General features: G+C 39.1%; 1 protein-coding gene across 1 annotated transcript in view; it reads right to left on the bottom strand.

Moving 5' to 3' along the window:
- The window catches only part of LOC127424572 (ERC protein 2-like), a 108,643-nt gene that overhangs the window by 73,274 nt on the left and 19,571 nt on the right, over positions 1-15,798 (bottom strand). Inside the window, exon 4 of the mRNA XM_051669928.1 lies at positions 12,418-12,585. Within this exon, the coding sequence (XP_051525888.1) occupies positions 12,418-12,585 (168 nt within the window). The remainder of the gene's footprint in view (positions 1-12,417; positions 12,586-15,798) is intronic.

The following is a 15,798-nucleotide window of genomic DNA, read 5'->3' as shown; positions in this document are numbered from 1 at the left end:
ACTGGAACCCCCCCGCTTCTATCCTCCTTCCACTGCTATGGCGGCCCCCTTAATCGCCCTTTCATTCTGTGCACTTCGCACACACTACTATTTCTCATTTTCCTCTTCTGCCTATTCTATCAGCAGCCAGCCCATTAGCCCAATCAGGGTGACCATCAGGACATTCTTGGGGAAAAAGTGTTTCATAATCAATCTTTCCACACCTCATGACTGCCCTCACCCGAGTATCCATGCTTCAAACAGACATACCTCTCGCTATTCCCCCAAACTCTGCCACCATGGAACTACCGCCAGTCTCCAACAGGCTATGCACCCAAATGTTAACAGGTGAAGATATAGACCCCTCCTCTGTCCTGTCATCATTTCCTCAAAGATTTCAACCAATTTATAAACTGTGGTGAACCTTTAGTCACTCTAAGGAACACCTCTACCAGCTCTTCTTGTGTGCTCACCTTTGCAGAGTTCTGCATAGCCTTTTGAAATTACACCAAAGTCATCTGCTCTGTGTTTCCCCATAGACAACGTGAATTGATTGACTACCTGTTTTTAATTGCCAAACTTTCCCTCTCAAATGGTAGTAGTCATTTTTATACCTACCATAGACTGTTCTCAGCCAAATGTGCTGTTAAAGTTGCACAGTGGAACTGTACTGGGGAGCGCTCTACTTAAATCTCCACAATAGGCTGTTCCTCGGTTGCCATAGCATTTCGTGAGCAGTCTATAGATCGGTTGAACACCAAACCACTTTGTGCCCTTTGATACCTAACATTTTTAATCACCCTGCCGATTCCATGGGTAACCCAATAAATTATGCTCTAAAGCCAGAAATGTTCCTCTTCCTGCTCCTGCAAATCCAGATTCCAAGGGCCAGGTGGTGCGGTTTTCATCAGGCAGACAAGTCTGCAATAACTTCAATGATTTCGGCTGTCCTCGAACACACTGCATTTCGGCTGTCCTTTTCTGCACATTTGTAATTTTTGTGGAAGTGCACATGCTCACACTATTTGCCATGTACGAAAACATACAAATAATAAAGTTCTGAAAAAGTACCTCAGTACTCCTGTCAATGTCTCTGCCCTACCCAAAGAACTGACTAATTACCCTGACACTCACTCACTCAATTCTTGCTGAATTGGTTAAAACACAGCTTTATTCCAGGGCTGGAGAGTCTGCCCAACTCAAGCTTAATATGCAATAACTTGCAATCAGCACTCGACAAACCCGAGGTAGTACATAACCTCATAAGCGAAGAAGTGAATTCTTGTTTCATGATTGGCCCTTTTGAAACACCAGCATTTAGAAACATTCACCATCATTTGCTTTAGCTCAATCGAGGTTAGCACTGCAGGGCTTTACTGGTTGTTTAGATCAGTGTTACTATCAGAAATAATAATTATTTCTGTAGTTATTAATTAATATTTCAATTAATTAATTGGATCTAACTCATTAAAACCTCATATGGGACTCCAGTAAATGTAGTGTGCTACGTTTAGGAGCAAGTTTGGTTATTAGCAATAATTAATAATTATCAAAGATAATTATTAATTATTAAAATCAATAGAACATTGATTAGAATCAGTGTTAGCTTTTTTTAAATCCTTTAAATCAACAGTTATCAAAGATAATCGTTAATTGTTAACATCGATGAAACATTAATTAAAATTAATACTAGCTTATTGATCATTCAAATTCAATCATCAAAGATAATTATCAATTATCAAAAATCAATAGAATATTAATAAGAATTAACATTGATGGGGCACCACCCTGAAATCAGGGACTAATAACCGAATATTAAAACAGTCTCAATATTAGATTGTTTTCTTAGGAAAATCGGCATCCGAAGAATATCGATTTTCGGGAAAAAAAACAATGAATGAAGGTTTGAATCCGAGCACTGACATCCCGTCAATGCAAAACAAACCAAAACACTTCTCTTTGTAATATAAACAAAGTTTATTTATGCAGTAATATCAATTAATAATTAATACAATGCAGTCAATAAACTTCCGACTTACAACTACAAACTAAACAGTGATATGATTAGATATGAAAATAAAAATAATTCTATAACACATAAGGTGTGTGTGTGACAGTGTGTGTGTGTGTGTGTGTGTCAGTGTGGTTAGTGAGAGAGAGAGAGAGAGAGAGAGAGAGAGAGAGAGAGAGAGAGAGAGAGAGAGAGAGAGATTATTAAGTGACAGCCGAAAGCTGATTTCGCGATAGCTGGAGAGAAAGCATCTGTGTTCATCACTCAGAGACGTGGTTTTACGAGCGGGGCTCGTAAAAGTCCTGCGTTATTTGACTCAAATGGATGAACTCAGTTTCTGTCTCACCCGCGATGGCAAAAATGCACAACAGTCCAATTTGGTTGGACCACAATACAGCAAAACAAATTTGTGATAATTAATACCCTGAGTATTAATAATGAGCAGACATGGCGGTCCGTAAACTGTACAAGCAAAAACCTTGAAACACAAGAATAACACACTATAATATTCTATCTCTGCCCAGACGTAACCTCTTACTTGAATCGCATGAGGACACAGGTAGAATGTGTTTTCCTCCGTCCTTTAACTTTGACCCGGTTCCTTGAGGCTCAGGTGATGGCGGTACGGCTGTTGATTCTCGGCGGGCTGGCGGAGAACTCAGAAATGTTGACTTGATTGAAGATGGAAGAGAAATCTTTAATCTCTTCACTTCTGTAGGCAAACGGATGAAGATGTGAATTGCTCGGCGGTCTCCTTCGGATCCGTTAGAGTGTTTGGTTGAACACAGAGTAATCTCAACTCATCCAGCGAGATGGAGATTGTATGGCTACAGTTTCAAGTCGGACATTACTTCCTTGTGCCACGAGGTTGCACCGGAGAGAAGCAAAAGCTACATCTTTATTCGGTGAACGAAGTCGCTGGAAGTGAAATCTTTAAACATTTCTGAATTATTTCAACTCCTGATGATGTCATGTTTGAGGGACGTTCTGTTGTGTGCCTCATCCAATAGGAGTCGAGAGTTCGATCCTCCAGTGAGCAAGGCTTCCTGGATTTGTAGTCTGTTTTGGACTCCCTTTGTTTGAATTTGGCACGATTTTATCAGTAAAATTTACGACATCGAATGTGTGGGGGCTGAGTTAGGTTTTACAACTGTTAGGCCTGCCTTTGTCTTCTATCTGAATACATGAGGCCCAACACCACCAAGAAATTCTCGAGGAAAAAGTGTTTCATATTCATTCCATCTCCCCATCATGACTGCCCTCACCCGAGTATCCACAGTCCAATTCCAATTGATAAATACTCTCTCCACTATCACAGTGTCAACCAAGCCATTCAAATAATTAAAAACATAGGGAGAGGGACATGGCTCGCAAAAGTCGATATAACATCAACCTTCAAAATCATGCCCATCCATCCCTATATCTGGCAGTTTTTCGGCGTGTGATGGAACGACAAATCAGGAAGATCCTTTTTGACAAAAAGGAAGATCCTGGAAAACTGTTGTCATTGAATAATCCAGAGATGGGTTCTTTCAGCAGTCAAAGAAAGAAGGTACTATACAGAGCTTGTGTGAAGAATATATATTATCCTTCTCTCAAACACTTGGTAGGAACTAAACAGACTGCAGTGTTGGGATCAGGCTCTTCCCCGAAGGGTAGTTGGCGGTCCCTATACAAAAAAATCCACTGTGAGGCGGGTGGGAGACCTCCAGAGGAGATTTGTGCATGGGGTACCAGCCACAAACAGACACAAAGCATGACTAGATCTTTAAGTTGGTGAGGGATGTCCTTTCTGTGGAATAACTGTTACTATTTCCCATGTTTTATGGAATGTTTTCATTTAGGTAATATAAAAGAATAAGTAAAAGATTGAAGTCTGAGATTAACAGGTTCTTTTAATCCAACACTTTTTATTTACAGTTCAAAATATTCAGTAGATAAATAACAAAAGGTGATACTTTTAAACTTTCTATCTGGTTTGGCTAAATTGGCAATTTGGTGTACCAGAAAAAAAAAAAAAAAAAAAAAAAAAAAATGTATTAAGGTAGGGAGTTAGATTCACTTTTAATGGTGAAATGTAATGTATAGAAAAAAGACTGACTTTGGAATTTGCATACTATAGTCTTACAAACAATGTGGTCTGTTTTTGTTATATATATATATATATATATATATATATATATATATATATATATTTGGTGTTGACAAATTATGCAAACTTAATGAAAATGGAGGTTTCAGTTTAAATATTTAAAATATTTGTAAATAGTTCTTTTACATTGTGAAAAATTATTTACATACTATAGTCTTAACGTTTGAGGTGTTGATGAATTATGTAAGCCTGATGAATGTGGAGGTTATAGTCTAAACATTTGAGATCTTTGAAAATTGTTTTATACTGTGAAGGTGTTTTTGAGATTACACATTATGGTTTAAGATTCATTTTTGGGTCGTCTGTTTTTTTCTTGTCATACCTATAATGGAGACCTAAAAGTCAAGTCTCTCTCTCTCACACACAGCATTCCACAGCTCACTTGATGCTTGAGTTTAGTGTGAGCGCACAGTAAGCAAAGGAAGTTGCACATTTGCTGAACTTAAAGATTAAACCTATTAAACCTGTTAATTCAACATGAAATGGTGTTATACTGCATCACTGCAAGCAAGCGACGTGATAAAACGATCGCTCCTGTTTATAGTGCAAGACCGCGAAGTTGGAGCGATCTGGTTTTGTCTCATCACATCGTGGCATTCCCTCATCAAACAGCATTTTTGACAAGAAAGGCAGAAATAGCCAAAAATCCATGTGTAATGCAACCAGAACTACTCCGAGTGAAGAGAAACGCTTCAAACAAAATTCATCTCCCTGCTAAACACCTGTTACATCCTTCATCTTCATCATCTGACGTCGGCTATATAGGTATTCGCTGCCTTGTTATTTAGTCAAGTTTAATAATATAAGTAGGCCATGTGTAGCCTATGGGTAATAGTAGCCTATACATAATAATAATAATAATAATCTAAATACTATAATGTTAATACTTGTAATATACATGCATAACATTCAAAATATAATTTTATAATCTCTTTAATATTTAATTTATCTTTCTGTAAACATCATAACTTATTTAGCAACAAGGTCCTCTCTTTTAGGATTTAATCTGTTAACATGTTCATATTAACATGTGCATTTTGTCTACTTTAAACTAGTGAGCATTGACAGATAAAGGGATTGTTCTCCCAAAACGAAAATTCTGTCATCACTTCACATATTCATGTTTCTGCAAACCCATGACTTTTTTCTTATGTGGAACTCAAAAGGAGATGTTAGGCAGAATGTTAGTCTCAGTATTTACATTCATTGTATGGAAAAAAGCTGCAGTGAGAGTGAATGGTTACTTTGATTGACATTCTGCCAAACATCTTTTGTGCTACACAGAAGAGAGAAATGCATGTGGGGAACAACATGAAGCTGATGACAGAAATATATATACAGGTGCATCTCAATAAATTAGAATGTCGTGGAAAAGTTCATTTATTTCAGTAATTCAACTCAAATTGTGAAACTCGTGTATTAAATAAATTCAATGCACACAGACTGAAGTATTTGAAGTCTTTTGTTCTTTTAATTGTGATGATTTTGGCTCACATTTAACAAAAACCCACCAATTCACTATCTCAACAAATTAGAATACATCATAAGACCAATAAAAAAAACATTTTTAGTGAATTGTTGGCCTTCTGGAAAGTATGTTCATTTACTGTATATGTACTCAATACTTGGTAGGGGCTCCTTTTGCTTTAATTACTACCTCAATTCGGCGTGGCAAGGAGGTGATCAGTTTGTGGCACTGCCGAGGTGGTATGGAAGCCCAGGTTTCTTTGACAGTGGCCTTCAGCTCATCTGCATTTTTTGGTCTCTTGTTTCTCATTTTCCTCTTGACAATACCCCATAGATTCTCTATGGGGTTCAGGTCTGGTGAGTTTGCTGGCCAGTCAAGCACACCAACACCATGGTCATTTAACCAACTTTTGGCAGTGTGGGCAGGTGCCAAATCCTGCTGGAAAATGAAATCAGCATCTTTAAAAAGCTGGTCAGCAGAAGGAAGCATGAAGTGCTCCAAAATGTCTTGGTAAACGGGTGCAGTGACTTTGGTTTTCAAAAAACACAATGGACCAACACCAGCAGATGACATTGCACCCCAAATCATCACAGACTGTGGAAACTTAACACTGGACTTCAAGCAACTTGGGCTATGAGCTTCTCCACCCTTCCTCCAGACTCTAGGACCTTGGTTTCCAAATAAAATACAAAACTTGCTCTCATCTGAAAAGAGGACTTTGGACCACTGGGCAACAGTCCAGTTCTTCTTCTTCTTAGCCCAGGTAAGACGCCTCTGACGTTGTCTGTGGTTCAGGAGTGGCTTAACAAGAGGAATATGACAACTGTAGCCAAATTTCTTGACACGTCTGTGCGTGGTGGCTCTTGATGCCTTGACCCCAGCCTCAGTCCATTCCTTGTGAAGTTCACCCAAATTCTTGAATCGATTTTGCTTGACAATCCTCATAAAGTTGCGGTTCTCTCGGTTGGTTGTGCATCTTTTTCTTCCACACTTTTTCCTTCCACTCAACTTTCTGTTAACATGCTTGGATACAGCACTCTGTGAACAGCCAGCTTCTTTGGCAATGAATGTTTGTGGCTTACCCTCCTTGTGAAGGGTGTCAATGATTGTCTTCTGGACAACTGTCAGATCAGCAGTCTTCCCCATGATTGTGTAGCCTAGTGAACCAAACTGATAGACCATTTTGAAGGCTCAGGAAACCTATGCAGGTGTTTTGAGTTGATTAGCTGATTGGCATGTGAATTACTGAAATAAATGAACTTTTCCATGACATTCTAATTTATTGAGATGCACCTGTAATATATATATATATATATATATATATATATATATATATATATATATATATATATATATATATATATATATTTTTATTTTTTTTTATTTTTTCTCATCTTTGTAACTACCTGTTTAAAAAATAATTCCATCTGAAAAAAACTAGAGGTGAGAAATGAGAAAAGTAGCCCCCGGTGAGATTTCAGTGAGACTGTTTATCACGCAGTAAAACAGTTTCAGGATAATTTAGAACACAGAGAACAATCGGAGTGCTGGATGAAGTGGATATTTATCTACAATTAATTTAAACAAAAGGCTACAATTTGAGAGTTAGGGTATAAAGGGCTAAAGGCACACCTTAAGGAAAATTAGCTTTTTTTCTGGTCACAAAATGTCTTACGATTCAAGAAATACATTTTATTTTTACTGAATATTGATGGAGCAACATCATTTGTGTTAAAAGAAATACCAACCGAATGGTTGTTTTGAATACAATTCATTTAAAAAAATAAAAAGTCAAGGGAGTCTTTTACCCCATGCCTGGGCCCAGGGTTGTTATATTGATATAGTGTACTAAAGAAAACACAGAATGTAATGCTCTATGTATATCTGTTACTGACTCCTATTTTGGAAGCTTCCAAAATACAACCTGCAGCAGGGTACTTTGCATCTTACCTTGTTTGTACATTTGATAAGAAGAGAGTTGCAAATGCATGCATAAACCTGTGTATATAAAGCACCTATTCTCACTTAAGCATTAGACGGAAACAACGGACAACAGAAGAAGTCAACAACGACGAAGACACAGATAAACATCTCTGTGTATCACCAAGAAGAACTATATGCAATCTGATGAAAAGCTGTTGAAGTCCAACTTCCGTCTCCCGCTCTTCTTCTCGAACACCTCAACCCTGGCTAATAAAAACTTAAGAATCTGACAGTACATACCGGGACAATAGTTTTAGGGCACAATTTGTCAACTTAAGAAAATACTTTTGAGACAGCAAGATGCCTTTTTAGTAACAAATTAAGATATTGCTTATTCCAAATAACCACTTAAGGAAATGGTGCATAATTTCTTGTTCATTTCAATTACATTTGACATTTCATTACTTCTTAAAGCTACACTATGTAACTTTTGGCCCACTAGCGGTTAAAAAATAAAACTGCATGCGCCTTGCGGAAGAACATTGTTTTGGTAATGACGTAAGTTGTGCTTCGGCTCTGCTCCTCTGCACAGATGAATGTGGTTCGAGGCACCGGTGTACACTGGATGCAGGACATCTTATCAGAGTGAATCGACAAATAAATAACGAAAGAAAGATAACGCATGTCATCTGAGCAGGTAAGTGCCATATCTTATGCTGTTGTTTTGACTTATTGGAAACATTGATGTTTTGAAATAAATGACGTTACAAAATTTAGGCAACGTTCGTTAACATTAGACATAATGATTGCTAGTCTGATAAGGTCAAACGTTGTGAAGTTTTTATAACTGCAGGATATTCTGGCCAAACAGACCACGGTAGTAACTAATTTATAGATTGTCATTGTTACCAACCAGTGGTCAACATCATTTCAAGACTCACATGTCCTTGGCAAGCCTAGGACTAAAGGATATATTTATATAAATTATTGCTGTTATAAAACGTGTGCAAGCAAGTGAAAAGTTCTGCACCAATAACAGTATAATTATTGTACTTCACTACACACACACACACACACACACACACACAACTATACATAAACAATATCAATAAAATATCTTACCTGTTGAGTAAGATAAAAGCTATCTCTGGGTCACTTTTAAAATGTTTCAGATCTCGGAGTTGTCGCCACTTCTGAAAAGCCAAGCCGATGTTGATTCAGGTTTTACTACGGACTCTGTCGCTTTCTCTTTTTGCTTGTAGACTCTCCTCTGTTCAGGGTTTCTTTGTTTTTACAACCGGTGCTTCCCTGGAGGTTTGCCATTTTGAATGATCCATGGTAAATTTTTCTCGTTTGTTGTGATAAACTTTCAGGTTCACGCTACTCCCATACACACGTTACAATAGCTGGAGCTTATTTTCTCTGTGTACAGATATGACGTCAACACGCATGGGCGAATGATGTATGTTATGCAGTTTCCTGTGAAATCCGTCCCGACAGCTCTAAAATATAAATCATTATTATAGGTTTATCAAAGTGTATTTGGGTAAAGACATGGTTTGGAAGATGGATTTTTGTTGCATTCTCTCATTAATAAAATTGTATTTTTTATTTTTTTTTTTTTAATAAAAAAAGTTTTGGTGTTGTTTTTTCAACAAAAAAAAATTCTCCTGGAGGTGCATGCCCCTGGGTCACGCTAGACAATAAAGGTACACTTCTTTAATTGGTCAGGTTTCTCTGCATACGCAGAGAAGAAATCCTGCAGGCCCCTGATTATAATATACATAAAAGCATACTTATATTTAAGTATGCAGTGATAATATGCTTACGTAAATGAACACAAAATTGAAAAACATGATTTTATGGCAGGTAGCCCACTTATTTTGGCATTATATGCCTTGACATTAAAATTTGGCAATACTACTTTGACACATGTGATGGCACCCCTGGGTAGACCTGACCTGCTAAACAGAGACGGACTCCATCCCTCCAGCGAAGGGCCACTGTCCTCTCTATTAATTTGCCTAATAGTCTTAATAGTGATAGTATTTGACTAACTGGGGCCCAGGTCAGGAAGCAGACAGACTGGCTTAAACATTCGTCTGCAAGCTGCCATGAGACATCACACAGGTCACGTAAACTACAACACATAGAGACTGTATCACCTAGAAATCATACAGAGACTATGTCTGTTCCCCGAACTGCCAAACACAAAAATCACATGAAGTAATTTAGAAAAAAGGTCAAACTTGAAAATAACAAGAAAAATTTAAGATAAACATCATATAAAAGGTAGTGCTACTAAACATTAGATCTCTAGCTACAGGCAGGCTCTAAAATCTTCCAGGTCATCATATTTTAACAAACTCATAGAAAATAACCACAACTATCCTAGGTGTTTATTCAGTATTGTGGCTAAATTGGTTTGGAATAAAACCTTATTAACTCCTTGCTCTCCTTAGGGCATGTCCCAAGAAACTTTAAGTTGTCAGTTATTAAACCACTTATTAAGAAACCATAGCTTGATCCTGGAGAGTTGGCTAATTATAGACCGATCTCAAATCTCCCATTTATGTTGAAAATACTATAAAAGGTAGAGTCCTCCCAGCTATGTTCATTTCTACAGAGAAATGGTATATATGAAGAATTTCAGTCAGGATTTAGGCCCCAACATAGTACAGAGACTGCACTTATCAGAGTTACAAATGACTTGCTCTCATCATCTGAATGCGGCTATGTTTCTCTTCCAGTGCTTTTCGATATTAGTGCTGTATTCAACACCATAGATCACGACATTCACTAGAATATGCATTTGTGGACAGGCATTAGCATGGTTTAGGTCCTATTTATCAGACAACTGCCACTTTGTCTGTCTAAATGGGGAATTGTCAGATCAAACTAAAGTATGGACAGGGCTCCAGACTAAAAAAATGACATAGAAGCCATTGGCTCCTAAACTGAAACATTAAGGAGCCAAATGGATGTTTTTAGTCACCAAATCACAGAATTGCGATTTAGATTGCTGTTCATAAACAAGATTGAAAGCCGAAGAAAAGGAAGACAGCTGATAACCCATTAATTGGAGGTTTAATAAACAGAATATATTGTTGAGAAGATAAGTTTGCATTCCCTTTTGTCTCAAATGTTCACACCCCTTTCATAATTTATACAAATATAAGATTGTTTTATTTAATACTGCTCTTCACAATCTACATTACAGATAATTACATAAAATATAGTATGCATATAGTAGTGTGTTGCCTTCTTGAGCATCAATGAATGTTTGCACCTTGTGTAATAGTTATGTACAAGTCCCTCAGTTGTCCTAAGTGTCAAAAGCTTGATCTCATATATATATATATATATATATATATATATATATATATATATATATATATATATATATATATATATTGTCTATTGTGTATTCTATATATACTTTTTTCTTTTCAATATTTATCTATTTTTTATTCAATTTTAATTATTTTTTAAAAGTCTTGTTGCTGTTTTTGTATTGTTGTGTACTGGAAGCTCCTGTCACCAAGACAAATTCCTTGTATGTGTAAGCATACTTGGCAATAAAGCTCATTCTGATTCTGATTTAGCCAGGCATAGACCTAATTTATCCCTCAACTCATAGTTATGCTGCTTTAGTTAGGTCTGCTGGAACCAGAAACACTTCTCATATTATATAACTCTGCTTTGAAGCAAATAGCATCTACGCTAATATTATTCTATTTGTTTTCCTGTCTCATATCCCGAGGTTACCAGAGACTGCCAGATCCAGCTCCGGCCCTGCTTGACATCTGACTCTCACTGCTACGTGTCGCTGAGTGATGACGACTAACTGCAGCCTGTGCCAGCCAGCATCACTTCACACTACTACAATGGACTTCACAGAGGATGAACTGATGCCAACTCCAACCGTAAGACTTGGGATAAATCGTGTGTTACTGCCTGAACCATGGATTTAGGATGGACCTCACTGAAATTACCTGCTAGTTGAACTGCGATTTACCTCACTGATCTCTGCCTGCATCACCTTGGTGTAATGATTGACTATACTCTTAAAATGAAATGCATAGACTATCAATTAATTGCCAACAAAACCCTTCATCAGTAAATTAACAAAGGACAATGCATCTATGTGAAGTTCTGCAGTTAATCCAGGATGAACTTCAAATACATTAGTCATTAATCTTACAGTTCATACAAAATCTTTTTGTTTAAACATTGACCCTCAACACTTACTTCGTTATCTAGTTTTAAACCATGACTTGCACCACACATAGATAACTAATATTAGCATTATATTCATGCTGTTAAAACGGAGGGTGTCTGACCCCCACAGTGAGTCTGGTTTCCCCCAAGGTTATTTTTCTCCATAAACCAACATCTTATGGAGTTTTGTGTTCCTTGCCACAGTTGCTGCCTTCTTGCTCTCGGGGGTTCTAAATAATAATTGTATTTAATTATTTATTGTAAGACACAATTTACAATTACATTTTTTATCAAACTGCACATTGATGACACATCCAAGATATTAATTCATTCTCTTTTACATCACAATTTTCTGTAAAGCTGCTATGAAACAATGTGTGTTGTGAAAAGTGCTATTAAAATAAAAATGACTTAACCATTGTAAATGCATTTTATCCAATGTATGTGTCAGTAATCTAATGCAGATTAAGGCAAATCAATGCATACTGCAGTTCAACAAACCAGTGTATATACTTAAATGTACTGTATATACAGTACATTGGCTTTTAAGTATATAAACCGTATTGTCAACCAGTGGACCAATGTTCACACAGTATATTATAATAATACATGTATTATTTCCTGAACGGCCCCTCATGCTTACTGTATATATATCTTGAGTACCTTTTTCTGCAGGATGTTGATCTTCTTTTCCTTGACCTCCAGCATGTCCTTCAGGTCACATACCTCACCATTCAGAGTTCCCTTCTCCTCTATCAGATCCTGAATCTGTTTAATCTTCTTGTTGAGAAATGACTCTCTCTCCTCCAGACGCACACATAGAGCATCTACCTAAGAGACAAACACAGCAGTGAGCTTCACTGTGAGCTTCACTTTTCAGATCAAATTTAACTGGTAATAATTTTTGCAAATGGATGTCTTTTAAAAGGCATCAGATTAGCCTATTTTGTAAAAATATACAATTTTGCATTTGAGGTATAAGCTAGACTATAATGGAGACCGTATGTAACAAACACATTTAGCACTGCACCTAGTGTGGTCATGAAAATAGAGCCCTTTGTCATAGGAGGCTGAACTAGCCTTTAACAACATCAGATAGCAAGTTATAAAGTGGTAATTTTCTTTTCTTTCAAAAATATGTTCTCATAGCACAGACATATTGTAGCTTGGCTGCAGTTTCTGTCTGATGTTCATCAGTAACACTAATAAGTTTCCTAAACATGACCCTGCAGCCAAACAAAATGTTGCTTGAAGTTTACTTCTAATATAATACTGAAAATTAGATATGGTCTTCAGATTTTAGGGGGGTAAAAATGTGCAATGCTACTTGAATATGCATAATAAATGCACATTACTGGATGAATCTGTGCTTACCATGATATTGGAAAGTACAAGTTCCTTGGACAATATCCATCCTGGAACAACTTTCACATCTACCAATCAGATTTTAAGGTTATAAGGGCTTTTAAGGCTTTTTAAGGGCTTGAAGACATTCTTATCAAATTTATGTTAATCAAGGTTAACACCCTTTCAAACCAAATGCAACATGAAAGACAGAATGAGATGAGAAAGCAGATGAGACGAACTACTCAAAGTTTGCAAAACAACTATGGTAAAACAGTGCGAAAGACAATCAAGTGAGTTCTTTAGCAAGCCGATTGGAAAAAAAATCTGCAGCAGCTATGACATGTTTGTTATTGATTTCCTCAAGAAAACATTCAAGTCACTTTCACAAACTATTTCAATACACCTGCTGGACAAGCTGAGAAATGTTAATTGGAGAAATACTGATAAGTTATTGCCATGCATTTCCTTTTCTGTTATTTACATTTGTTTAAAATTATTCACAAATTCCTCATTTTTGTTAGTAAAACGTATATATGTTAGTGAATTCCAAACGTTTGTAAATAGAGAGCGAGTGCACGTTCATTCATAATTATCATAATCCATGCCCATAAAAAATGCCATATAAGTGTAGCCGGTGGTTGTACAGAAACAACACAGGATCCAAAAATATATTTTTGGGGTTTTATTCTGACAGCTGTTTAAAAAAAAAACTAGGCAATCCCCTAGGGCGCCACCTGCTGGGAGGGCGCCAAAGAGGATGCCTCTGCCATACCAACCCTGTCGATGTAGTGACACTAGGGGTTGCCCTTGGGAGCCCCAAACACCTCTGATATTTGAGAAAAGGCCAATGAAAATTGGCGAGTGGAATTTGCATGCCATTCCCCCGGACATATGGGTATAAAAGGAGCCAGCTTGCAACCACTCATTCAGGTTTGTGCTGAGGAGCCGAGACAGAGTCCTGGACATTTCAGCGGGTAGTTCAGTGGTGTAGCAAGAGGGACACAAAGTCTCATTCCCTTCATCAGGGAACGGAGGTTACAACAGTAACCAAGCAGTTCCCTATCTGTCACTCACTCGATGTTGTGTCGATGTAGTGACACTAGGGGTCCCTATACAAAATGCCACAACCAGCTGAACTGTGTTACGTGGACTGACAATGCAGGGGGGGTACAGGACATACTTACAATGGGAACAGGCGCTTTGTGCCTTTTCTTTTTCTCCCACAAAAAATGAAAAATCATTCAGCTGGGGCCAGATGTATTCACGTCGGGGAAGGTGTTCTTTTTCCTAAGGGGAAAAGACACCACGGAGACCACATCCTGCCCGAAGGGGAGGTTAACATGTGGAGAATATATCACATGGACTTGCCAACCGGTAGTACACATGTGGAAAGAAGCCCCCGTGGTAGGTCCTACCCGGAGGGGAGGAGCTCTACACATGTGGTGACTGGGGGCAGAGGAGGCTCTGCCCGAGGGAAGACACTGGTTTGCCGTCAGGGAAACCGTACCGTGGAAAATACAATCACATGAGGTTACCACAGACAACCAACACATGTGGAGCACCTACCCCAGTACAGGGCATACTAATGCAAGTACTGGGCCTGGCATCGAATTTCTCTGCCAAATTCACCTGCCACAGGGCTGAGGAGGAAAGACATTCAGGATTCACCGGTCTCGGGAACTCACATGGCGGAAAAAGTGCACGTTTCCCCCTCGGGGAGGGGAAAGGTGCTGTGTGCAAGCGGTACACCCGGATAGCTGCCTGCAAGCTTACCTGTTCGTACCTGCCGAAACTGGGACACACGGGACGAAACTGGCTCAACCAGGGGATTGTATATTCTCGCAAAGGTATTGGGTGTCGTCCAGTCCGCTGCTCTACAGATGTCTGCTAGAGAGGTGCCGTTTGCCAAGGCCCAGGAGGATGCCACACTCCTAGTGAAGTGTGCTCGTACTCCCAGGGGGTACGGCACACCCTGGACCTGATATGCCAAGGCGATGGCATCCACGATCCAGTGGGCCATCCTCTGTTTGCAGACAGCCTTCCCCTTCCGCTGTCCCCCAAAACAGACAAAGAGCCGCACAGAGCATCTAAAGCTCTCCGTGCGGTCCAAGTGGATACGCAAAGCCCATACCAGACACAGCAACGACAAGCCTGGGTCTGCCTCCTCCCGGGCAGCGCTTGCAGGCTCACCACCTGGTCCCTAAAAGGGGTAGTGGGAACCTTGGGCACATAGCCTGGCGGGGCTCTCAAGACCACGTGAGAGTATGCCGGACCGAACTCCAGGCACATATTGCCGACAGAGAACGCCTGCAGGTCCCCAACCCTCTTGATGGAAGTGAGTTCAGTCAGGAGGGCCGTCTTCAGGGAGAGGGCCTTTAGCTCGACTGACTCCAGAGGCTCAAATGGGGCTCTCCGCAGGCCCAGCAGGACCACGGAGTGATCCCATGAGGGAACAAGGTGCGGCCTAGGAGGATTCAACCTTCTAGCACCTCTAAGGAACCTGATGATCAGGTCGTGCTTCCCCAAGGACTTACCGTCCACCGCGTAGTGGTGTGCTGCTATAGCGGCCACGTACACCTTCAAGGTGGAGGGAGACAGCCGCCCCTCCAACCTCTCCTGCAGGAAGGAAAGCACCAACATGACTGCGCATCTCTGGGGGTCTTCACCTCGGGAAGAAATTCACGAACAGATGCCACT

The sequence above is a fragment of the Myxocyprinus asiaticus genome, chromosome 33 (genome assembly GCF_019703515.2).
Source record: "Myxocyprinus asiaticus isolate MX2 ecotype Aquarium Trade chromosome 33, UBuf_Myxa_2, whole genome shotgun sequence".
Taxonomy (NCBI): Eukaryota; Metazoa; Chordata; class Actinopteri; order Cypriniformes; family Catostomidae; genus Myxocyprinus; species Myxocyprinus asiaticus.
Note: the sequence above shows the minus strand (reverse complement) of the source record. Positions and strands in the feature narration are given on the sequence as shown.